Here is a 27,638-nt window from a genome sequence, read left to right as displayed (position 1 = left end):
TAAACAGCATTATGAATCCTCACTGCCTCTGAGCCCTTCTTCCTCGTCCCAGTACCATAAGCATTATGGGTACTGTAATCCATACAGGATTGTGTACTGTTCTATTTTACAATAAGCCATCAATATATTAGGAAGTCAAGGCATAAAATAAATGGTGTTGCATAGCAATTTGCTATGCAATTCTGTAGGTTTGCTAATGAAATGGACACTTGTGTAGGAAAGTTAGCTATTTAAGTTACCCTCTTCAATGAAATCACAGCTCGCCCTAGATTCCTCTTACCCTCAGTGCTCTCTTCACCCTCTTTTCTCTGTTCACTTTAAGTGCTAATGGAGAGAAAGTGCAGTAGTAATCGTCTCCTCCACTCTTGAGTGCCAAAGGCATGTGTGGGAGTGCTAGGCAGGAATTTCTTTTTCCTTTTACAAATAATTGCAATCCAGAAGTAATCGGGATGAAGCTTTCTATATCCTGTCTGGCAAAAATGTTTTTGTCAACGTTTGTATTTTTTTAAAAGATAGGGGTGCAATTCCATTCTTCAAATGTAAGTTGTTACATAATGCATAATTACAGTATTGATACTGTAAAACACTGCATCATCTCCATGCTTTAGAGTAATGTTTAGGTTAGTGTATCTAAATATCAAAGTGTCAACTATATTTCATTTTGTTGGGAAAGATGCATCATATTGACGAGTGAACACTTTTGAAAATGTACATGATCAAATGCTTTTGATGACAAAACTTGTTCTGTAACTTGCAGGTTGCATACATCTTGCAACTGGTGCTCAACCCATGAGCGAACCTATACTCCTTGACATTCTATATTAACACCCTGTTGCTTTATACCAGGTACCCTGAACGTGAGATGACCACAAACTACAATATTCCACCTAGTTTGACAAGTTCTTTGCCTGCTGTGCAATCCACTCTGCTTAGTCTCTTTCTTACCTTTTACATATTCGATACGCAAAGCGAACTAGATGCTTAAACAAAGTAGTGTTCAGTAGTTCCATCCAGTCTGTACATCTACAGATCTACTACAATACCAAACACTGTAGTTAGCCTCCAGAGTTCTCGGTTGCTTTATGCTTAGGATTGTATTATATATTACCACCTGTGGGCGACAACTGGCCAAACTGTTTTCAGAGCCTTTTTTAACATAGCTATTTGTGTGCATTCATGCAGCTAACCTTTTACATTTTACAGACTCATCCATGGCTTGCAAAGCCTTTTCGCCCACTCGCATAGTCGAGTAGATTTTATGAAGGGCGAGTAGCCTTTACAAGTTTGAAACTTTTATTTAACATTTACTTTGTTTGCAGTAAACATCAAATAAAAGTTTCACTGTGAATGGCTGGCCTCTGGGAGCAGCAGTGTGCCAAACATAAAGTGGGTTTGTAGTAACATGCACCATTTTACAGAAGTCGCATTTTAAATTTGTTGTCCTCCGTTCCTATGGGTCCAGTGCCTTGCTCTTAGGCTGATTAGGTAAACTATTTACCCAACCTGTAGGTCTAGCTGAAAATTAATGAATTGGCAAGACCTGACTCCTCTCACTAATGTCTTATTTCAGCGGTACTCCTAACTGCTGTATTGTTGCTCATTTCATGTCTTGGGTGCAAATAACATCTTGTGACATTAGCAATTTTCTACTAATATTGTTTATCAAATGGGTCTGTTTGCTAATCAAAAAACATTTCATTAGCTGACTTTGCTAATCAATTTTTGAAAACTAATTTATGCCTTGGAAGTACATGGGAATCGTGAGATAAAGAGGTCACCAATTTCCCCTGGCATGAGTTCCCTCTCGTGTTATCCTCCCACATGATACCACCCAGAGGGTCAGGATCAGGTAGTGGCTGCCTTCCCCATGCCACATGAGGCTTCTGAGCACTGCAATAAAGGATGTGCATGTTGAGAAGGCGAATAGTGGCGATCGAGGAGCGGAAAGTGTAGGTTATGGGACAGTGAGGTCTGACAGGGATGCAAATAGAGACCTGCGGGAAGGAGAATGGGAGACTATGGACGAGTTAGAGGATGAGGAGGAAGCGCAGGAGGCGCCAGAAATTAAACCAAGAGTAGAGAGTTTATGGGGTCTGCGGCTGCGAAATAGATTTGGGTGGGTAGCAGTGGCTAGGAAAAAGGGAAGTGACGGAAGGAAAGCGAAGTGACGGCTGGGCACACAGTTGCCGTTATTACATAAAGGCCCTGCAAGGGTGCATTATGTCCCCTGGGCCCAAATGGACAAAAACAACCTGATCAAAGCGCTCCCTCCCCTCACTGCAGGGGCTGGGAAGTGGATGTATGCGTTTGAAAATTGGACAGCTGGGATCCCTTTAGCTGTGTGGGACAATAAGAACCTGCTTATTGCAATTGTGGGAGATCAGGCTGTGGACGTGTGGTTTAAGGCTGGGTATCCAGCAGTGAAGCTAGATGATGATGCGCACAATGGGGTACCCTTCAACAATATCGGAGCACAAGAGTGGGACACGCTGTGGCGGGCATATTCCGACACACCAGACTTGCAGTCCATAATTCAGTATACCATGGGGGGGGGGGCGATGAAGGCCCCGCTCAGTACAATTTGAAAGTGCAGGAGATGTAGAGAGCAGAGGCAGCAGACCAGTGAGACTGATCAGTTCTTCTTTGTTATTAAAAGGGGATTGCCCAAGGAGGTGCAGAAGGCAATTGAGAAGATGGTGGGTATTGAAGCGAAGGGGTGGGCCGATATACAGACTATAATCATACATCACTGTAAATGGATAAAAGACAGAGAGAAGGAAAAGGCACAGAAGCTGCTGGCAGAGGAAGCAAAACTGGTACAGAAAAAGTTGGCAAAAATAGCAGTTGAAGGGGTGGTAGGTACAGTTCCTCAGAGGCAGCAGAGCAGGTAGCGGCGCGAGCAGAGGTGAGAATAGCAGTACTTTGGCAAGTAGGAGGGCAGGGGCAATGGAGCGGTGGACCTCAGCCCCAATATGAGTGGCATCAAGGAGGTCAGCAGCGGGGAAGAGGAGGATTCCAAGGAGGCAGAGTGGGTCGGGTGTATTTGGAGGGATGGGGCCGTGGCAGGGGAACAGGACCCAGCCAGTGCTGGAGCTGCAGGAAGTGGGGGCACTTTGTAAGGGAATGTAGAAGTAGAATGTGAGTGGGATACAATCCATATCTCCCTGATGGTCCATTCAACAACAGCCAGGCCTCCAGATAAGGTGCGTACCCGGCCTTTTTACGCATGAAAATCTTGTAAATACAACAGCTTTATTATTTTCCTGTGTACATTTACACACAAGTTTAGAGCAGAAGGCTGTGCAAAGGTCAGGTTACTTGACAGAAATCGGAACGCTTCTTTTGATTTTTATCTACATGGATGTAATTGCAAGCAATGGATAAAAGCCTCTGAAACAGAATGTATTTCTCTGAAGGCTTTCAAGAAAGAAACTGGACACTGTGATAAAAGATATGATTTCTTTCCATTCAGTTTCTGCCGTGTTGATGCTTGTGGAGCAAACAGAAGCACTTTGCATATTTATTTTCCCAGCATTTTAGGATTGTATAACTAATAAGATGGAAAACTAAGTTGCAATTCAAAATTCATCTTTTATAACAAATTATGCTTTTTTTTCCACTGAAAGCAAACCAGTATTGCCCAATTGTATTGTCCCGGGAGGATAGCTCAGCGGAAACGTGCTTGCCTTGGAAACAAGATGACACGAAGCAACCCAGGTTCGATCCCCGGGTCCACGCTTAGAAACCTCTGGGTATTGAGCGCGTTATAAATACACAATTAAGAGACCTATTCCTGTAACAGTGCCTCGATGCCTCCGGGCTGGGTGAGCGCTTTAAAAATGCAAACAAATTATAAATAAATAAAATAAAAATAGAGTTCATGTGATGTGTGCATAATCATGTGGAGGCAGTAGTTTTTTACAATTATTTAATTGAATTTACACTCTAATTATAAAAACAGTGTGTGAAATGATAGAGTATGCACAGTCTAGTTTACATCCATTCAACCTTGCAGTCAATGGGTTACATTACTATAAATGGTCAGTGGCAGCGCATTCTTTGCTCAAGGGTGAGTGATTGTCATTACACCAATCGCAGGTGTTCTAGCCTCTACAATAAAACATCCAAAACCTGACTCTCCAGGACGTGCAAGCGCTGTTCAAAAACAAACAAATGAAAGTTACATTTGCAATTGAAATAGAAACTCAGCAAAACCTGTGCCTGGGATAATCCAGATAGGTATTTAACTTTATGTAGTGCTTCATACATGGTTCGTCCGCCATCTAGTCACTGTGATTATTATACCTCAGTCGATACTCCGTTTACTGACCTCTGAAGGATGTTAGTCAATCAGATAGCTCAGCCGGTTGAGAGCTTGTTGCTGCAATCTATGTGTGATCTGTAGGTTGCAGGTTCGAATCCCGGCAAGGCCAACTCAGCCTTTTATCCTGTCGAGGTCGATAAAACGGAGTACCAACTTAGTTTTGGTGATAATTGTGATAAATGTATTCTATGTACATCGCTTTGCAAAAAGCGCTATATAAATAGCTATTTGACCATGAGAATAGATATATAATTTAGCGTGGAGTCCTTGCCTCTTTGCAATGTTGTATCATAACATTGGCATAACATTAGGTAGTAATAGCTCCAGGAAATTAGGACTTTCGTTAAACATAAAAAGACAATTCTGCTATCGAACCTCAAAACACACAATACAATTCATGTTTGCTTTACTATGTAATTGGCTAGGTTTTTTGTCTTTTCATCATTTTAAATATATACAGGAGAGATCAAATGGCCAGACCTTGGAGAAATAATGAAAGGTGTGTTCTGTCACAAAGCAGAAAGCTGCTGCACAGTAATGATTTCCCTACAGTTTTTGCACATGTCGGCTGGATGTCACACACATTGTACTCTCTTGCAAAGGAAAAAAGTCATTTTTACACTCTTGAAATTACATTTACTCTCAAAGTTTAAAAATGGGCAGTAAAATACTACCACCTCAAAATCTTATCTGGGGCACTGACGACAGCCGCACTTTCCTGCGCCGCAAGAAGCCACTTCCATCTCATACGAAATATACCAGGTGTAAACACAGTTGCCACTGTGACCCCCACATATGCAACAGCAGGCCCCGTCCGGCACCCGAAACCAAACTACACCAATGAACCAGTCGTACGGTGCCCCGTGCCCGGAGGCAATGCTGTCCTCATTGGAAGTGGCTCCGTACAGGGGGGTGAGTGTCATGGGGGTAACCCTTTCACCTTCTGAGAACAAACGCCTATCCAGATTAGGACAGCCCACAGAGAGCTCTTGCGTGCCCGGTCCTGTCCACAACTACCCACCCTGACGAGAAACCCTTGGTGGGTGCTGAGATGGGAAATAAACAATTCATCTTTATGGTCTACACAGGTGCCACTAAATCATGCATCAGAGAAGGAAATGTCCAATTATCGGGTGAGCGCACGACATGCAGGGATTCTCTGGGGCTGTAGCAGCGGTTCTGTATACAGAAGATGTAGCTATCAAGATGGGAGGCAAAGTGGTGCAGGCACCCTTACTATACTCCGAATCCTTCCCAGTAAACTTGCTGGGGCGTGACCTCCTCAGCAAGTTGAATGTTACCATTTCTTTTACAGATCAAGGATTAGTGTGTGCTACCCCGGGTATGTGCGCCATGAGGGCAATGATGATTATACATGCGATGGGTGTAGAGGCGGTGGTTCGCTGCATCCCTGTTACAATGTTTGAAATTAAGGGGAGCTGGGAGAGATTTAGCTTCTGTTTCTAGCATAGGCGAGCCTGGTTAGCTTGAAACCAACCGCTAACAGGAGCTACTTTTGTCTCATAGAGCCAACTGGTGCCTTCCAAACATGTAAATGTGACATAAGCTTTGAGTATTTGGGAATGTTAATAAAAAAGAATTGGAACACATCTAATAAACATTGGTCCATTCATACATAATTGACAAAAAGTTAAAGGAGCATTTCTGGTAGCTCCTGGTTCGCCTGCGGTATCTCCTGTCTACAAGTTCTGACAATGAGGAGCTGGTTTTTGCTCCTGCTCATCGCATCTCAATTTCGAACCCTGCCGTTGACCGTGCCATGTTTGTGTAAGGAATCGCAGCTTTGCTTGACGCAGTGCCTCAGATTGGTAAGGCATGCTAGAGGGTACCATCCGATTTTTATCTTTAGGTCCTTTGTGACCCTTGAGCTTGTGGCAGGCACAATTTTATCATTGGATCTGCAAGGGTTGGTGGTGTCTGCAAAAAGGATTGTCGTAGTGGGAACTGTTCAAATAGGTGTGAGTGGTGTCTGTATTGTCTGGCATTGAGCCCACCGTCTCCCTAAAAGAGGTGAAAGATGCAGAATTGTTTGAGAATTGAGCTGAATACGGAGAAATTGTGTTGGCGATCTCTATCCCCTATGAGATCATGGTGCATTATTGTAAGCTGCAGTGCGCGTTGATGGTCCTTGCAACTCCACATTCCCTTGTAAAGAAAGATCTAGAGCAGGCCCCAGAGAGGTTGTGGGCAACCAGTGTCCACGATGTGGGGCTCCAGCAGGGGGTGGCCCCCATGCGAATAAAACTAAAACCTGGTGCGGTGCTGACCTGAGCAAAATGATACCCACTGTGAAAAGAAGCAGAGGAGGACATACGAGACACTATTGCTGTGATCCTGAATCGGGCAACTATTGTGCCCTTGAACTCTCCATGTAACACAGGGATTTACCCGATTAAAAAATAAGAGAATGATACAGGAACTCTGGCCCCTAAATGACACTGTACAGGCAGAATTTGCTGTAGTTCCTAACCCGGCGACAATTCTGTGCAGCATCCCCAAACAAGCAATGCATTTTACAGTAGTGGCTTTGAAGAATACCTTATTTTCCATACCCCTGCACCCAGACTGGCAGTATCGCCCCGCGTTCATGCATGTCAGATAGCGGTTCGAACACACAAGGCTGCTAGTGTGTAGTGACAATGAACAGCAGTGCCGGAAGGACTCGCCACTCTCCTGCAGCTGTTGGCATACAAAGGCTACAAGGTCAACAAAGCTAAGATGCAATATTGCCTCCAAGAAGTGCTTTACCTGGGCCAATTGACATCTGTCCATGTTAAGAAAATCATATCGAGTGCGCTGCATTGGCCACTGTTAAGGAAATGCAGAAGCTCCTTTGGCTCTGCAATTAATGCCGAGCTTGGATTGTAGATTATGCAGCATACTCTAGGCCCCTGCTACAAGGGCTCAAAGAAGGACAAAAGGCAGGAAAAAATATAAACGTGCTGACGAGTTTCTATGACCTAAAGGAAGTAATATGCTCTGCCCCAGTGTTGGTAACTCCTGACTACACATTTTACTAGTTTTCCCATTCCAATGGTCAGCTGATGACTGCAGTACTCGCACAGAAAAGCATGCTGGGCCACAAGCCATTGGCCTACTACAGTGTAGTGCTAGATTCCGTGATGCAGTGCCAGTTCTCATGTGAACAGGCGCCTGCTGCCGCTGTGTTTGCAGTTGAGAAAGCTCCACAATTGTCATGGGGTGTTGCGTTATACTGTATGTGGAGCACGCTGTATTTGCCATCCTTGAGCGATCCAAATCAATTCTGACCACACGGAGAGCATCTGCATATGAGGTGATTCTGTCCAGCCCAAATATCCACATAGTGTGATACAAAATGTTAAATCCTGCCACTTTAACCAAAACGTGCACTGCCGAAGACCGTGCAAGATATGATTGTGTGACGCCTGAAGGGGAGGAGGATGGCGTGCAAGATATGACTGTGTGACGCCTGAAGGGGAGGAGGATGGCGTGCAAGACATGACTGTGTGACACATGAAGGGGAGGTGTAGGATGGCATACCAAAGGCAAAAGACAACCCGCTTGATGGTGGGGGTGGAGAACTGATAATTCATAGGGCAGCAACTATTGCCAGGGGACTGGCCTGAGGCACACTGGTACGCCGTGGTCTGCACTATTGAACGGGGTGTATGAGGTACTAGTGCAAAAATGATTTCCCATGCACTATTAAGCCCAAGCGGCAGAGCTTATAGCGCTTATTTAGGCGCTTCAAGCATCCAAGGGATGCTGTGTAACCATCTATTCCGACTCTGCCTACGTCACCACTGTGGTGCACGCTGGACTCGAAAGTTGGAAGAGGAGGGGGCTTGAGAGAGCTGATGGGTCCGCAGTACAGCATGCAGCCTTATTGGACAAGCTGATCGAAGCACTATCCTAGCCCTCCCTGACTGCAGTGGTGAAATGCACCGCCCATACTAATGACACAGACGTGGTCTCAGTCGGTAACGCTGCTGTGGATGCAGAAGCCAAACAAGCAGCATACCTCTCTGTGCATTCTGTCCCAGAGTATACAGTGATGGCAAATTGACAAACTCAATTGCCTGAATCGTACAATTAGTGGTCAATTGCGAAAATAGTTGCAGGGTCATGCGCCACAAGAGGAGATAGATCTGTGGCAAAAGAGGGTGTAAGCAGTCCCCTACAGATTTATTGTGGCGACAGGAAACAACGGGCAAACTTGCCATGCCACACGAGTTGCTGCTGATCGCATTCGACCATTTGCACCACCCATACCATGTATCAAAACAACATATTGCCACAGATATACAGGAGGACTGGTTGTCCCCAATCTGCTGGAGATATTGACTAAAATGGTTATTCGCTGTACTACGTGCCAACCTATAGCATTGGCCTTGCATTAAGCACTATTCGAGATACCCTGCCCAACTGTGCCGTTTCTGCGAGTTGCACATTGATTACACAGACATGGGAGAGATGTAATGGATCTCGTTAAATGACAGTAGTGGTGTCCCTTATCCTGATGGGTGGAGACAAGTCCTTGTGCACACCCAGACATTAAGTGTGCTGCAAAACTTTTTATCCGAGAGGTTAACCATCGTTGGGGAGTTTGCAATATAATAAGGTCTGATAACGACCCTCACTTTTTCAATGAGCTGTTTAAGGAAATACCAGCATTACTTGGCATAAAGCATCGGATGTGCAAAATTTACCACCCTCCGACCAACGGAGTAGTAGAACGATTAAACAGCCTTTTGAAAAGCAAACTGTCAAAGCTCTGCACCACATTGATTGCGTCTTGCCTTGTTTAGTATGCACACACAGCCCTGTAAGGATCACTATTTGTCACCCCATGAAGTGGTGACCGGGCAGCAAATGCACACACCTGTATCTCCAATTGGAACAGCATTGGATGCTCACAGGGCTGCGTCCATTTCTAGGAGATGAATTTAAAAGTTACCCTTTTGCCTTGACCACAGCAATAAAATGCATCTCTCAACAGATAGCGCTACCTTGGTTGGAAGAATGTACCAGCGCTGCACCTGATCAACAGACGTCCCCCCTCACCTCCAGCTTTTCCTAGGAGATCTTGTTTACATAACAAATTATCTCTCTCGCGCTCTCTCTCTCTCTCGCTCTTGCTTTTTCTCTCTTTTCCTCCCTCGCTCTCTCTCTTCCTTGCCTTTATATTTTTCTTGTCCCGCAATGGAGGCACACGGCTCTAACCACTCAGTTGATAAAGCGGTTATGTTCTCGTCCCTGTAAAATTCTCTCATAACATCATAACAGTTTTGTCTTCCACGAATACCTGTTTTATGCATTGTGTAGCTGGATTATTCGCACTTTATATGTTTGGATTAGGTATATATTTAGGATGTAGTTTTATATGGGGTAGACATGTAAAAGGGGGGGGAAAGAAATGTAAATATTACTGATAGTTCTGCCAATGCTAATGATATCTTCCTATTAAACAAAGTACCCAAAATCCTATTAAAGTACCCAAAATGTACAATGCTGCTGTCCCTAAAACACTAATGCAACTTCTAATAATATTAGTACTTGTGTGTTCCCGGATATCTTGCGTTTGAAAGAATGATTCTAATTCTTTACATCTTAGTTTGAATTAAATTGTTTAAATATTTTGTTTAGGGTGATTTAGGTGGTCAGCTGACACGTGTTTCGACCTTTCAGGGTCTTTATGAAGGCTAATACGTCTTGTTCAATGATTGGTGTGGTGCGTCTGGATTACTGGTTGGTGTGGAGTTCTTCCAATGTTGGTCCTGCTGGACTGTCTTTCTGCCTGGCTTGGCATTGCGATTCCATCCTGCTGGCAACCGTTTGTTATAGACCTATGAAAGTACATACATTTGTTCACACGTCCCTGAGGGCGTGTCCCAGTTGTAAAGGGGACAACACAGATTTACACACAGGGCATGGAACTGTGGGACGGTGGCTGGCTACTGGTCTTTGTCAAACCGTCAGTTTGTGGGGGAAGGTCATACCATTGGTACCCTTGTTGTGTGTATCGAACTATATCCGCGATTTCCACATTGGAAAGTGGTGATTGTTTTGCCATAGTCTTACTAATGGCTAAGCGACAAGTGGCCATCAGATGGAGGTCTATATCCTCTCCATTATAGAACTATTGGATCAAATAAATAATTTGATGTAACATCAAGCAAGATAGTCACGTTTGCTGTAATCAGTTATAACTCACTGAATTCCAGAGACCAGAATTCAAACCTATGTTGCTCTGCATTTTCTTGCTTCCAAGACAAACTCATTGCCCCTGAGCTATCCTTCCGGCCCTTCACTTCATGCCTCCAAAGATTATTTTGCCATTGTTTAAATCCTGCTTACAAAGGCATGTGTTTGCTTATGACCTAACGTGACAAAGCTAATTTGATGTGTTTGAGTGATCAAATTCAATGTTTGGATGAAGTGTTTTGATGTGTTGCTATGCTATTTGATCCCCCAATAGTGTAGAATGGTTATGGATGCTGAAAATGCTTTAGACTCCCTGGACTGGAATTCTCTTCGTGCTGCTTCAAAAAATGGTATTGAGGAGCCCTTTCTCTCCTTGACAAAATTGCTTTATATTGTACAATGTTTGGATGATGTGCTTTGTGTTTATATGCTATTCCTTGTCTTTGCTAATTGCTGTGAGAGATCGGAGGATGGCGGTAAAGGGCTGGGTGTATCTCGGTACTTAATGGCAGTGTGGCAAGGTTGATGGGCTTGTGTTAAAGTGGCATGACATTTAATCATTGGAATGTGTTGTTTTTTTATTCATTGCTGGCATTAGTAAATGTTTAATAAAAATGAATACAAAAAAGCACTCAACAAATCAAGGAGTACAGAGCGCTGACTCGACTGTTGGCAGCAAATATGAGCATGTTATCCACAATGGAAATTACATATTTGTCCCATGTACAGGCCAAAGCTAGTCTGGTTACTGCCTAGAAGGTTGTTGTCTTCAAGATATGAGTAGCATTGGTGTGTCACTTTTTTCAAGGGGTTTGGCCGGGAACGGAAGTTTAGGGCAGTAACTGAGTGTCTGAGGGGCCTTTACAGAAGCATGGCATTTTGGCGATTGTTATTCTTGTCCTTATGCATCTTTCCTAACCTCACAACCATGAGGACCACTTCTATGCATTCATTATTTACTGCACTTAAGGTTGAGCCTATTGTTTTCCAGATACTACTGTATCTGATGCTCACATAAATTCAGGGGATAACTATTTTTGTTTGCTCCCTTGTAACCCTCCACTGAACTGTTTCCACAATCTTGTCTTCCAGGCCCCATGTTGTGGTAAATTCTATATCTGCCGCCTGTGCCATGACAATAATGAAGATCATCAGTTGGATCGCTTTAAAGTAAAAGAAGTGCAGTGTGCCAAATGCAAGCAGATTCAACAGGTGAGTGGGACCTTGTTGATTTTCTTAGCTGTTGTTTGGTAGTACAGTTGGGTCTTGATGGGCAGATTAGAAATGGGAGTGACGGAGGGAATCCTCTTTCTTCTTGGCAGTTGAATTTAAAAAACATGAATGGTCAGGCTTTTTTTCACATACTTATTTGTTGGACAAAGTTTTCATTTGGGCTGCTATTTTAAATCCATCAAAGTCACACCCAAACTGCACCATAAAAGAAATATAAAAATATTTAAGCAAAGTAACTCAACCTCTTGATGAATAGTTAATACTTTAACTATAAAGAATATCTGAATCATGAAACCTGGAATTGCCTAGACAATACTTTCAGAATGATTAATAGAGATTACTTGAATAGATCAATTAAAATATTCAATGCATCCATTCCTTTGAAACTTCATTGCAGATTTCAGTTATGAAAAAGGAGCCATCACTGGCCCTCATTATGAGTTCGGCAGTGCGGCTCAAACGGCGGTACCGCTGCATTACTGCTGCATTATTGCACCTCCAAACTATGGCTTTGGCCACCTTAATGCTCATTGGTGCTAATTCTGTAGAAATCCCGACTAACACTGCCATACCGCCACTTGTAATCCAGCGGTAATTCCGCCGGATCAAATGGCTGTAACTGTAAATCCGTTTAGTGGTATCTCTGCAGATTTACTGCAGAGATTCCACCAAACATGTAATGAGGGCTTCTGCCTTGATTCTAATGGGCTTTATAGCACACCATTGATGTACATATCTTCACATAATGGAGCTACATAAGCACCTGACAGGAAATTCACATTAATCTCTTGCGTGGTGATGAAATATTAGACAACAATGTTCTTCCAGTGCAAACCAATTCTCTACTGTTGGTTGGCTCTGCACAAGTAGATTCTTAGATTGTATATTTTTCTTTCAAGCAATACAGATGTTTGGCATAAGACACTGTTATCCTATGTTGGGGAGAATTTTCATTTTAGTGTTTAATTGCGCCCCCTCCTCCCCCACCCTCCCCCTCCTTGAAGACTCCCAGCTCTTTTGCTGGACTTTGAGACTTTTTCATTTTAACCTTGGAGTGAGTGAGCCCTTTTTCTCTCTCACCCAGGTGTTTTGGTTTTATTTGAACACTGTGTTTCTTTTGACTTTGGAGTCTGACAAACTCCATAGGCATCATCTTTACATTGTGTTGTGACACACAGCACCTTTAGTGCAGTGGCACAGGGAAGTCTCTTAGATTTCCCAAAGGTTTAAATACCTTCTCTTGGTGAAACTACCGTTTCCAAGAGAAGTGAAGTGAAATTGACTTTACTCACATTTTGTAACTTTCAAGACCCAGCACACACTATCTTACAATAGGGTGCTGGAGGGGTTACTTTGTCTAGTTTCTCATGTAACATTTTGTTACCCTTTCTACAATAAATGGCTGGTGGCAATGGTGTCCTTTTTCCTACCATTGTGTGTTTCTACCGTGGGCTGCAATTGCAGCTGCAGTAAAGCACCCATGGGTGCCCATTTTGTCAAAATGGCCCGGTCTTCTTTTTTCGCCATTTCATGTTGGAAAGGTCCTTCTTGAGATTTACTCTGCGCGCCAAACCAGGTTTGGTCCCTTTGTTCGTTTTGTCTTTGGCGGTATTCACTGGTGAAGCCCGCCTCTGTCTCCAGCATGCCTGGCAAGGCAGGAAGCGAGGGAGGCGCCTGAAACTGTGTGCTTAATCCCCTTGGTTACAGGAATGCACCAAAAGGTAATTGGCTGGCTGGCTGTCCTTGCAGGACAGCCACCCTGCTGGATGGTTGAGAGCTAGGCTGCGAATTAATGGGAGAAACCTGCATAAAAGGCGATGCTTTTGGCTTGGAAGGCAGAGTCGACCACTGGACGAAGGAATCCGAAGAAGAACTTGCTGCAACTCCTGGACCGTTGGTTTGCCCGGTGAAGCCCTGCTGCATTGCTGAAGTTCCGAATTTGCCTCGGCTAGAGAAGCCATGCAACGGACGACTTCTCCCCTTGGGTTGATAGGACCAATCGACCCCAAAGCGGACTCGTCTGGACATCCCCTCAGAGCTGGCTGTACTTCCATTGCTGCTGCAGGAACCGATTGCCAGGGAGAGGAAAACCAGAATCGAGTGTCTCGATTTTTAAGTTGGACCAGAGCTACAGGAAGATCCTCCGGACTCCCATGAAGCAGGACTGACGAGCCTGAGCCACTTCAACAGAGTGCTGGACCCCAGATACACGGAAAGTCCATAAAGGTATCCGAGAACCGCGGTAGTGCTATTTGCGAATGTCATGAGGAAGAGTGTCGTGAGGAGCTGAAACCGCACTGAAGTTTGCCCATTGCTGCCGCCGACCTACAGTTTGTAGTGCAGGAGTCCCCAGACGTCCTGCCTCTTGTCTCTATGACTGAGGCCCAGGAACAACAGGATCTGCAGATCTACACTGGAACAGAAGCCAGCTGGAACCAATTTCTTCAAACCAAAGGTACTGTAAAACTAAGGGGTTGTTTACTTTTTTGTTGTGTAGCTTTGCTAGCTCTCAGTTGAGACTTGTCATGGTTGCTTTTGCAGAGTTGCTTGCAGCTTTCCCCCTCACAAGCCTCCCAGCTTGTGGCTCTACAGTGATTTCATTTTCTACAAAGACTTCCAAAACATTGTGCAATACATTTTACTCAACTGCAAGGAGTGCTTCAGCTCACCTAGACTTTTCTTCAATTAACATTGGCTGTCCTGGCTCACTGAAAGACTTCTATCCTCTGACTTGGTCCTATAACCTGTGTAGCTGGGAAAGGGTTAATTTACTTTGCATTGGGGGTTCAAAAACGACTTACCTGCTTAATAATATTTGTTAACCATTGTTTTATTCCCTCATCTTTTGCTTTTGACACTAAGCTCAGTATTACTCTAAATGTGCCAGTGATATATCAATGTCCACAGTGTCCTAGTTATTTAAGTCACCTAGGGTTGTAGAAATTATCTGTGTGCCATCCCAAATGGGTATCTATTGATTTATTGAAACTGAGAGTGCATATTTTGGAAGTATATTATTGTGTTACATATTTTGCTCCCTTCTAAAGAAGGCTTATTCAACTGACTGTTAAATTAATAAATAATTGTTTAATCAAGAAACCTTGAGTGTAAGTGTTTATTTGGATACTTGTCACTGTGAATCTCTGATAACCCTACAGCCCACATTGACTGACCCCTCTTGAGATGAGCCCGGCTGCTCTACCAACTTGTGCAGTACATGCGTATACCAAAGGTTGGGTTAACTATTGCCAAGAGGACAAGCCTGGTGCAGTCTCCAGAGAGTACTGCATACAATCCTGCTTAACATCCTAGAAATCAAATGAAATCAAAGTAGTTATTCCTCTTCCCATGGTTAATTTTAAACCTAGAATACCTATTCGCTTAAAAAGACAGTCAGATCATTCCCAGATCATTCCCTTCAACCTTCTTGACTCCCAAAGTATTCAAGACTTGGGGCCTTCCAAATACTTATTTCTACTTTACAATGCCCTGCTTTTTACCAATGTACTTTTTCGTTGGTATGCTTACTCAGTGCCGATTTTATCAGCCTTTTCTTGGGCATGCTACTGATAACTTTTCCTTGCCTCAGTGCTCCATTGGTGGCGTCCTTGCATATAACCATATCGCAATTGTTTGGTTTTGGGAAATGTGACGCCTACACAAGTTTCTGTTGTAACATAGCTTTATTCGATTTACATTCATAAAACAATAAAATATAAAATGACATTCTAGTATCCAGAATAATATAATAACGGTCTTGTAACAGTGTCAGTTAAAATGACATCCAATTTGAACGCATACATTTAAAACCGTATGAACAACATAAGGCATATAATAACCATGTCACACCTCAGGCTCTGGATTGTTTTAAAACTAAACAATAATAAAAGCGGCACAGCACAGTAAAACAACTATATATCAACTCTGACCCATCATGGTTGAATTGATGAGCACAAGTAAAAAAGAAACAGTTGATACAAAATGTTATGTGGTATAAGCACACATCCCCCAAGTTACACCCACTTTCATCTTCTCAGCCACACCAAATGTAAATATTTTGAAACGAAACAAAAACGGCAATTAAATCACTGGTTTTCTTACAGATGTCCAGTGCCAAACGAATGGCCCTAATGTAAAACCAACACAACCAATTAACAGATGGGTGACTGTTTCTGCTGCAGCAGCAGACACCGGGCACCTAGGATCATTAGAAGGTTTTCATTAGGTGGTATACAAACCAACTTTCAGGGTATTAGGGCGCAGTTGAATAAAAAGGGAACATGCATACCCTGGGCTGATAACGTCCAGGTAATCTTCAAAGCATGCTACTGGCTTCATTCTTAAAGATAGGGAACGAGTGCAAAGTTTCATACAATCTAGCTACATTAGGCTATGCCTGGACTCGGGCTTTCTGTTTTAACTAGTTCCTTGGCACTAACATTCATAGCCTCTGGACAGCTCCACAGATTTACCAGATGCAATCTCTCACTGTAGGTGCACAAACCTGCGCCATGGGAGCAAATGTGAGCCATTTATACACATCAAAATGTTCAGAGAAGATCGATACTTAAATTAGGATTAGTCCAGATGCGTGCTCAACACAGCACCAGTTTTATACCCGTAACTGCAGCAATGGGGTGTAAATTACACTCCCGTTTTAGACTTGCCATGGACGCTCCAGAAGGTTGCATTGGCAGTGCTCTGACAAAATTATTTTCAGAGACCCTAAGTGACTGGACTTTCATGTGGCCCCATAGTTTTCTTCCATACAGGGCTGCAGAAGTGTAGCACAGGCAAAACAGCTCTTCTTCCATGGGTGCTAATAAATCTCCTAATGCCTCCACAGTATTTATCCATGTATGTTGTAGTTTTCAAATGGTAAGACCAACTGAGGTTCTCAGAGAATCCTATCCCCATGTAGTCACATGAAGACACCTCCGAAACATGACCAGCTACTTCAATATTTAGCTTAGGATGTTTTGCATACCGATTCCTGAACAGCTTAGTTTTAGTGTTTTCCTTGTTGAGCACGAGACATATCTACTTGCATGTGTTAGTAAAGATGGCTAAAATATGCCTAAGGCCCAGAGGTGTAATAGGCAAAATTACCTTGCAACGCAGGAAACCTGCTGGGATCCCAATTTAGGGAGGCTGGGGGGTTGAGGGGGGTCATGACACTGCACCAGTGGCTGAACAATGATCTTGTTGATGTAGTGGCAAAACAGGATGGGGGCCAACACACAGCCCTGACAAAACCCGTCCCCCCTCTACCTCCAAAGGTTCAGTGAGCTCTCCTCCCAAACTCCACCTAATTGCAGCCTTATTGTTAGTATGTAAGGATCTAATATTAGCCAGCAAATTCCCAGGAATACCTTTTTCCAAGAGTCTGTCCCATATTGATCTTTTTTGGCCACAGTCGAAAGGCCATCAGTAAGTCAACAAATACTGTGTAAACTTTAACTCGACGAAAGGTAAAATACTTGGCAAATAATTTACTTGGCAAGTCTCAAACTATATCTACTGTACTACACTCCACTGAAAAACTTGCTTGTAAATGGCTGATGGCATCACAGTTACTAGCCCACTTTTGCATATGAACAAGCAATAATACTGTGGCATATATTTTGCTAGCATAGACATTGGTCTATAATTACCTGGTTGGGTCCTGTCACTTTTTTTGTAAATGGGCACGATTTCTGTCTCACGCCAGTATTGGGGAGTCACACCAGTTGCGATGACTGAATTAAAAATGCAACAAAGGGTAGGGGCTCAGTTGCTATCTCGTCCTTGTAGAGGTCAGTGGGACCCTTGCCGGCATCCAAGTCCCTGATGGCATCCTCCACCTCCCTCACCATTACCCTGTTGGGGATTCCTATGCACTAGTAAGTGCCTTCATTCTGATATATCTACAGCTGTACAGATAAAGGGTGTATCAGGCACTTTTACCCCCTAAAATAGGCAAATAGCCCCCAAAAATAAAAATAGGGAGTAAAAATACTCCCAGCAAAAAAAATAGGAAACAGACATGCAGCACCTTGTGACCCTGCTTTCACTCACACAGCTATATGGATATGTTTGGACCAGAAGTGCATGTAAACCACAGGAAGCAACTACGGTTATTACTGCCTGGCGTGCGCTTCTGAAGTGGCTGTTTGCTGGGACGCCACGCTGCAGAGAGCTAAAGAGGATTATGAGAAACGGTACGGCGCTTCATCTACAGCGACTATATTGACTTTTGTATTACTCTGGTGCTACTTATTGCAGCTACTTGCAATTATATGCATTATATGCATATACTGGACTTATGCTGATAGTTTTATTTATATTTTAGAGTCGGCGAGTGGAAACCCTACCCCCTTGTGAAACCGTCACCATTTTAAGCAGGGTGCGTGCGCTTTCTGGCGCGCTCGCTTTCTGGAAGTAGCTTCTGAAATGGCTGTTTGCTGTTCGCTGATTCGCGAGCAGCGTGGAGTGTGTTAGAGTTGGAAAGTCTACTAAAAAAAAAAATAACCCATGGTAAGGCGACTAGACATCACTGTATACCTGTGTGGTATGATTTGCTAATTTAAATAAGTGATAAGCAATAAAGGAATATCACTGTTAAATTTATGAAATTACGGTCTAGCGCTAAAGCTTGGGGAGAAAGTGAAAACAATATGAAAGTAAAAACCTATGTCTTGGTTACTGACACCGCAAAAAGACCAAGCAGAACGTGTAAACTACAAACCCGGGCTGTTACCAGAAGGAAACTTGCTAAAATGACATCCATCTTTAATAAAATTGAGAATAATGACTACACTCCCTCTCTTCAGATGACGACCCCTGATAAAGAAAATAGTCGAACTGAGTTAGTAGATGACTTAATGTTGAAACTTCCCTGTATTGACACAAAACTGCTATCTGTAGTTTTGCAAGATTCCGACTATACTAGCGATGTAAAAACAAGTCCTATTGCTTCAACAAATGAATGTTGTGCGCTTACAATATGGGAGGGACAAAATCTATTTAACTTAAATGCATATCATGATGCTAGGCGGAATACTTACTCAGAGATGTTGAAAACTCCGTTAACTAACGCCGATACTTGTCAGTTGGATGTGCTTGAAACTAATGAATCCGATAATCTGTCTACCAACACGATAAACACAGGATATGTCATAGATTCGTCTGATACATCAAATAAAGCAGGCCATATGTCTTCTAGGCATACCAAAGATAGTAGGAGATCAGGATTACTGTTGACCATATAACAGGAATATTAATATGCTCAGAGGAACCAGTTGACAATGAAGAACTACTGGATCGTTTACCAGCCTTGCTGTCTAACAGTAATAGATCACCTGTTGTTAATACTCCTGCCTCTAATAATGTAAGCATTGTGGCGATGAATACAGAGAAACTGTTTGAGGCGCTAGAGAAAGTATTAACCGATCTAGTAGAAAAGTGTGATAACATTGAACGAAAGTTAGATGTTCACTCTGTTTTACTACATAAAAGTATAAACAGAGGAAGGAAATCACTTAGAGGTCGGAGTTAATACTGATGTGACACTACCAGTTACTAGTCTCTCTGCTATATTTGATAAGCCAGTGATACAAGATAAAACTTGTGTACTAGCCCCTTTGAACCCAGCTACACAATCTCTGAAACGATAAAACAAAAAGGAACTGGAAGAAAAAATAGGAAAAATACAAAAGTGAAGAAACAGAAGAAGAATAAAGTATGCCAAGCGGCTATGTATAGATGCGGAATTGAACGTTAAAGTAAGAATAGCTGCATTGTGAGTGAAGTGACTAATGCTGAAATAAGTGAGGATTGCAAATTGAATATTGAGTCTGAAAATATACCACTTCTAAAACCCACACGTATAAGTAAGGAACCAAACTATGAAGGAGTACATAAAGTGTCAATTCATATGCAAACCGAGAAAATGAATGTAAAAGCTAATGTGAAAAAAGTAGTAAAACACACAAAGAAATCTCCAATAGTTTCCTCCCCCATTACTAATATGTCACCAACATTAGATAAATGGTTAATAGTTGCCAAAAAGAAGAAAGCAACTAAAGCCAAGATAGATAAGGAAGGTGGCATATCTAATAAAGTGCTGAAAGATATTCAGAAACTATTTGTAGAACCCATGATAGTTAAGAATATGAATCTGAGTACTAATAGTAGTCCTAAATTGGCAACAAGAAACAATAAAGAAGATAACTTGGCAACTAAATTTAGTACACTTTCAAGAGACAGCTAAGCAAGATGATAATGTTCCCACCTATAAGAGAGACCCAGTGAATTTTATTAGAGCATTGCAATTTCAGGCCAAAGAAGAAACTAACAAGGTAGAGATTCTCAATAGACGCCAATTTTAGACCTCTGTGCAACCATTGTTCCACTGCGGATGGTGACTTCCAAGAATTTCAAAATAGTTGATCAGCAATTACTCCAATGCAGGCCATCACTAATGTGTGGTGTACTGATAATGTTATCCTAGAATACATACTTGATTATCGCGTCCTATTTGATAAACTGGGATATAAATGTCAAGAAACCTCAATGCGGAAACTAAAAAACCAGAGGATACCAATTTCCATTAATCGGCAGAAAACCATAGAACCTGAAGTAATAAAAGCTTTGCCAAATACCCTTGTTGAACCCTTAATCAAATATGGGGATAGTGACGGCCCTAACAATCAGCAAACCAGGAATAGCCAAAAAAGATAAATCAACAAGAAAGTAGCGAAGTTGGGAAGACAGGGTTACTGCCTTTTAAAGCACATTTCCAACAATGTTCCTGAGGCGATGGATGTAATTCTGTCATGGAACACCCGTGGTAACCTTCACTACACCGAGGAAGGAGGGCTGTTAGAGAACTTAGACTTATTTTGTGTAATTGCACTCCAAGAAAGTGGCTATATAAACTTTGTGAAATTGACGGATGACATACCACCCAAAGTTTGGCCACTAAAGGGGAAAGAGGCCGCCCTAAAGGTGGTCTGTTAACGTCTATTAAACACCCTTGGACTGGAGAAAATACCAAGTGGTCAACTGAGCTGTTACTAGCAGTAAAAGTTAATACGAATTTCCTTATATATTAGTAATTAACATATACAATCCACCCAATGGAATAAATAATAAAACAAATGTTGCTACTGTATCCGAAATTCTAGATGAAGTTGACAATGAAATACCCATATTACTAGTGGGTGATTTCAATGCCAAGATTTTGCTACCGGATAATCTAGTAACAGACGAGAAAAGATCTGGACCTATTGAATATGGATTCTCTAATAGTAATGGCAGACTGTGGGCTAATGTGTTCTTAAAATATCATATGAGAATGCTCAATGGAAATTGCATAAGTGATGATGGTCGCAGTGCCACGCAGGTGGGGTATGGTAGTGTATCAACAATTGATTACATGCTCGTAAATTAGAGTGCTAAAACCGTAGTCATAGATATGGCAGTAGGTGTTAGAGAAGAAAGTTACCATCTTCCACTCTATCTGCTGATGAAATCTCCTAGAGCAGAGACATTATATAATTTGAATGGCAATATAGAAATTAATGCTGCGGCAAATCGGATAATATGGAATCCAGCTAAATTGGTAAAAGCAAATGAGATAGCACAACATGGGCTGAAGAATTCTAATGTAGCTAAAGAATGCTCTAATGATATCATAATCAAATTTGAACAAATTGTTAATAAAATTAAAATAGTAACTGCTCATAAACGGAAATATGTCAGCACTAGTGAAAGATGGAACCTTTCACATAATAAAAATAAGGTATTTGATTGGGAAATACATAAGGCAAAGCAGCGACTTAGGCAATCTATTAAAGAGATAGTACATTCTGAAAAGAATGAATCCGCCCAGATGATAGTGTGAAGAAAAAACATTGTGACTTGGCTACGCCAGAATCGCAAACGTAAAGAAGAAGAAACATGGCGCTCAATTGCTGTATGTGCGCAGACTAACAATCATCGGGGAATGTGGGCAGCAATTAATGGCTCAAAGAAGAGATGTTTACCCATAAATAGTGTTCCAGAAAATAAATGGATTACACATGTAAAATCTACTCTGGGTTTGCTTGTGGTATGTGAGAAGATGAATGAAGTAGTGCAGGCTGAATGGGATGGCAAGTACACAGTAAATAGTTTAAAGAAAATGATAGAACAACTACATACTTCTAGGGCAACAGGCCACGACAGGACCTGCAATGCGCTTCTGCAACTAACCCCTGAGACATGGGCCAAAGCACTATTCATTCTCTACCGCTAGATAGGTAAATCTGGTACCATCCCTGAGACGTGGCATGAAAGCATTATCCTCCCCATACATAAGAAAGGAGAGTGTAGTGAACCTAGAAACTGTAAAATGCTTGCCATGCTAGATATACCTGCCAAAATATTTGCAAAGGTTCTGCTTAATGAATTGAATGAGTAGATAACTGAAAATCATATCCTACCAAATAACCAAGCTGGCTTTAGATCCCAATCATCTACCATACATAATATTATTCTGTTATCTGCCGTGGAATACTCCTGGGAAGTTTGGAAATTACCAGTATATGCAGTTATCATAGACTTCACTGCAGCATTTGATACAATAATGAGAGAAAAACTGTGGTGTAAGCTAAGAAAGTGGGGGATACCTGCCGGCCTTCTTCATATGATTCAACTGCTATATACAGATACGTCTGTCCGAATCTGCATTGATGGTGAAGGTAGATTATCAGAAGCTATACCTACCCATCGAGGTGTAAAACGGGGTTGTACGCTTGCTGCGACGCTGTTTAATCTCTATCTGGCTGATTGTTTGAATGAGATGAATGTAGCAATTGTTGATGCGATTAAGATTGTTAAGCTACAGCTGTGTTGGTTAGGATACGCTGATGATCTGATTTTGCTAGATTATACCCCCCATGGTTTACAAAACCGGCTTAATAGTTTGTTACAGTTTGCGAAAGGAAATGGGCTGGAGATAAACATCAGTTAAACCAAGGTGATGGCCTTTTTAGGTAAGATAAAGCACTCTCGATCAAACAAGTACAAATGGTTTATAGAGAAAACACAAATCGAGTGTGTAGATTGCTATAAATACCTAGGGGTGATTATGGATGATAAATTAACTTGGAAGCAACACTGGCAAGAGATTAAATTGAAATGCCTAAAAATAACAGGGGCACTTAGTGGCTTTATTGGCAGACAGGGTGGTTTTTCTGTTAATACTGTTTTACTACTATACTCAACTAAAATTATATGCTGCCGAGATATAGGGGAAAAAGTTTTGTCAGGAAATTCGTATGTTTGAAGGAAAAATTTTAAGATGGCTTTTTAGACTTCCAAATGCTGTATCATGTGAATATAGGTTACTAGAATGCAATTTTAGATATGCTAGTGATATTTTAGAATATAAAACTGCCATGTTATTTGTGAAACTATGCACTTTAAATAATAATACATTTGTGGTCGACTTGATGAGGATGTTTAATGAGGGAGATCATTTCCACAATTTAAAACTATTTACTCTCTATCTGCTTTATCTGAAATGGGCAAAAGAGAACGCCACTAGTTGGCTGTACCAGTCACACGCCAATGTTAAGCGTCTTTTCAAAGAAACGATTTTTAACTATGCTAACGAAAGAGATAAGGTCAATTTAGCTTCTAAATCCACTAGTGGTATGTTTCTTGAATATTGGACACTAGACACTAACAAAACCAAATATCAATATGCATATCCACATGCTAGTATTATAGGACCCATATGCTTTTTAAATATAATAAATGTGATACTATGGAAAATGTTGGTGCTAAACTTACAATACCATGTAGTCTATGTGGTTGTGCAAACATAGAAACTGCAAAACATTTGCTATGTGATTGTGAAAGTTTAAGGAAGTTGAGATACCAATATTTGAAGCGTTATAACAATTCTAGCAATTCTAGATGAAATTGAAAGGATATGGCAATGCTTACTAGAAGGTAATGACATTAATTTGATTTACCACATGATGAAATTTTATGGGCTAATTTTAATGATTTTAAAAAATCTGTCCTTAGGCATTTTATATGTTTGATTACCCATTTTATACTGTGTATCTTGTGATTAATGGATGTATTCGATGTGACTTATATGTGTGTAATATGTAAAGCCAGGTGTGGCTAAATGTATATTTAAAAAAATTGAAATTAAAATATTACTGCCTGATCAGAACTAAACATGTGCCTTTTTAATGTGTATAAATAACTAGGAGCAACAAAATAATTATTATTACAAAAACATTTCAGATTCCAGTTAAAACATTTGTATTCACTTATAAATTAGGAAGTGGACATACATGTGTACTCTAAAAAATCCCCCCAAAATAATTGTACCCCCAACTTTACAAAATAGTGAGTAAAATACTGCCACTTAAGTCTTATCTGTAGCACTGCCTATATAATTCACTTAAGTCGGAGTGCCATGTATCCAGGGTTATCAGACATTGTACAGTATCTGGTGCATTTAAGGCCTTTCCCGCAACCAGTTCAGAAAAAGCCACAGAGACGCCCGCACAACAGGCAGACAATAAATTATCCCATTTGTTTTTGGCGAATCGGTCTTTCTTTGCCTGGATAACATAATTTTACTGATTTCTCAGGCTCCTGAATTGCTGTTTATTGATTTTATTAGTGAGCTTTTTAGGTACTTTAATATTAAAATCTTCATCAAACCAACCCTTCTTGATCACAGCCTGCTGCAGATCTTTCTCGCTGGTTTAGTGAAGATGGCTAACAAAGCATTAACCAGCTATTCATATGCTACCAATATATTATGGTCTTTGGCATTCTCGCAACAAATCGCAGACAAAAAGGATTCAGCAGTAGCATATATGTTGGGTTTATGGGTAGATAGATCTATATAAGATAATTGTACGCAACACCTAGCATGACCCAGAATGATTTCAGGAGTGATTAGGTGTTCAAAGCATCTATGTGGAGCCGAGGGCTGGTTAACAGTATACAGGTTTCTTCGATTTACTTTGCGCAACCTCCACTTCACAGACAGTGCAGGATTACCGTTGTGTTCCTTTTTGCTGTAGTCCCCCCACCACTTGTTCTCGTGCTGCTGGGGGACGAGGGAATTCCTCAGCGTTACAGGAGATATGGTCTCGTGACTCCTTGGGATGGAGGGGTCTTTGGATTAGACATTTTGTTTTGCACTTCTGAAAGTCGTTTGCCGGCATCGAAAAGTCATGGGGACGGAACGTGTGGTGCAGGCACAATGGGCAACTCTCACTTTGCAGCGCCAGGTGTTTCCTGTGCGTTGGAACAATTTAGAGGCGTCTTTTTTCCTGTGGGTGGCTCTGTCTGCCAGCACAGGGCCTCCGGTCTGATTAATGGTGGTCTCTGTAAAGTAAGCCAGTTCTGGGTCAGCCAGGCGAAATTGAAATCAAGTGGTGACCAGGGCTGGTCACTGACGACTTGCTTGTGGAGGTGTGACCAGACCGTCTGTATTCCGGAAACCGTTGCTCCAGTGGTTGTGTGGTTCTCTGGGTGTGGGGTTCCTCTTTCACCGAAGGTATGCGGTTCCGGACCAGCTGAGCCGCGCAGGTTGCTTGTTTCTCAGGTTCTTCTGCTCATTGGGTTCTCAGTACAGGGTTCCTAATGCCACGGTTCGAGTCTGTCTACAGTTGGGGGTGTGATTCTTCTTTGCTCCAGCGGCCTCGCTGAACGGCATGGCAGAGCGCACTTTATATGACGGGGGTCCCCGTGGGGTTGACAGTGCATGGCTTTTAGTTTTATGTTATGGATTTTTATTTATTTAAGACCGTGGGCTGCTGAGGGTGTTTCTCCCTTTTTCCCTGGTAGCCTCATCGGTCCGCGTGTCACCACTCACCTTTTGTAATTAGGGTCTCTATGGGCTGTTATTTTCCCAGGTTTTGGTGCTACATAAAGGCAGGCGAGGGTCGGCGGCGATCATTCACTGTTTGTACTGTGGATTGCTGTCCTGTCGGCCGTGCTGCCCCCGCGGCTCGGCATTGTCCTTCGGCTCTTCAATCTTCATGCATCATCGCATGGTCTCCGGGCGGCTTGTAGTTCAAGATCACTGGGGTCCCTGGGCCTCATAGGGGTTTCTCTTTCCGCCGGTGGGGGTGGTGGAACACAAGCATTTTCTGTCTTCTGGGAACAGCGGGGCTCCGGCACCATCAACCCTGGGTCAATCCACAGATTGCTCGGTGCAGGATCGGCGGCGCTGGGCCAGGAGCCGTGCCAGGGCGTTCCTCCGGAGTGGATAGGAGCGCACTACTCTCTATTGCCTTGCACCCGTCTTCATCAGTCTGAGAGTCACTTCTCTTCACGCACGTTGATGATGGGCAAGGGGTAAGCCCAGGTCTCTGGTATTCAGTGAGATGGTTTCTCCATTCGGCTGCGAGCCTCAGTGGTTCGTCCACAATTTGTATTATGTCGGAGTTCCGGTTTCGATTTTGTGCGGGGACAGCTCCTGACGTCTTTTAGTTTACAAAACGAGTTTCATAGTTTCCCGTGGCCAATTCTTTCTAGGTTTTCATCTGTGTGGTGGGGGGACCTTGCCACAGCACTGGGTCACTTTTCTCCCGTGGGTGGGGGGGGTCTGGAAGCGGACGGACTTCAGGGATACAGATCACATGGAGGAAGAACTCATCCGTGCGCCCCCTGGTGGCCAGGGACAGCTAGATTTTTTTAACTAATTCTTCTGGGTGAGTGGGAACCTTTTTCCACACTCAACCCTCCTTTTACTGTGGTGTAAGGAACCTTTCTGGCCCCTTTTTGGGATGTCTTATCAGACGTATGCTTTCCTCTAATTTTTAGGCGTCTACATTTTAGTGAAGTAACACACAGCACCTTTTCTACAGCGTTGTCAGAAGCTCCTAGAGCTTATCCTTCATTTCTTTTCTTTCCCTGACTAACTCTCCAGTCACCAGGGCAGGGGAATACCTTTTATCCTTTCTATGTTTTCTCTTGCGCGGTCACTACAAACCACACTATGTGGAGTGCTCTGGCGGTACAGCATATCCCTTTTCACGCTTCTCCAGTAACCTTTCATTACTGTGACCAGCCCATCTGTTCAGGATGGTAGCAGTGTAACATTTGCACAACTTCTAAAACATTTTTTTTTACCACATGCTGCATGTGCAGTCCTGATGAGGCACATCATATACCAAAAAGGGTGGCCTTACATTTTTAAGCCCTGAACAAAGTGGCTTGTCCTTTATGGACTCTTCTACCATTCTGGGTGGGAGAGGGTTCCTTTGTTCCTTTGTCCTTTTGTCCTTTGAAGGCTTCTCATGGAAATCCTGCAAAGGTTCCCGAAGTGCCTGGCAGGACAGGAAGTAGGGGAGGTCTACCTAAAACTCTCCTGCGTCTTGGCCTGCAGTGTGCCTGGCTGTAACCAGTTCAAACTAGGAGGCTGGCTGTCCTCATTAGACAACCACACCCAAGTATGAATGGTACATGGGATATGATTGGTGGACTCAGCCAGTGTTCCTGCTCTCATCTGGACAAATCCCTGAGGTTCTGGAGCAGGAACTCAGTCGACCACTGGGACAAGAAGATTCTGAAGAGTAGGACAAAGGACGTCGGCAGCACTTCCAATGACTGCCATAGGCTGTTGAGTCGCAGCTGCTGTCCGGACCTCGTCACTCCAATCGACAGGGAAGATCTGAATAAGATGGCTTCCTCCCATAGACTGGTGCGCCTAATCAGTCTTGAGACCACCTACAATTTGCACCATCTCCAGAAGAGCTGCGACTCCCAGGCCGGCAAACCTCCAATACTTGGACTTGTGCTGCATGTCGGTGCAACGTCTCCGAAAGTGCAGGTTTGCCTCCAACTCCGAGGGTTTCCTTCCTAG

At 42.7% G+C, this 27,638-nt stretch overlaps 1 protein-coding gene across 2 annotated transcripts in view; it reads left to right on the top strand.

Moving 5' to 3' along the window:
* The window catches only part of RCHY1 (ring finger and CHY zinc finger domain containing 1), a 269,821-nt gene that overhangs the window by 18,030 nt on the left and 224,153 nt on the right, over nt 1–27,638 (top strand). For both annotated transcript variants that reach the window (XR_011282170.1, XM_069630570.1), the window contains exon 2: nt 11,624–11,743. Coding sequence is in view for 1 of the 2 variants with exons in the window: in XM_069630570.1 (XP_069486671.1) it covers nt 11,624–11,743 (120 nt within the window). In the remaining variant the exon portion in view is untranslated. The remainder of the gene's footprint in view (nt 1–11,623; nt 11,744–27,638) is intronic.

This window comes from Ambystoma mexicanum, chromosome 6q (assembly GCF_040938575.1).
Source record: "Ambystoma mexicanum isolate Mex_15411 chromosome 6q, UKY_AmexF1_1, whole genome shotgun sequence".
Taxonomy (NCBI): domain Eukaryota; kingdom Metazoa; phylum Chordata; class Amphibia; order Caudata; family Ambystomatidae; genus Ambystoma; species Ambystoma mexicanum.
This window is presented reverse-complemented; position numbering and strand designations above follow the sequence as displayed.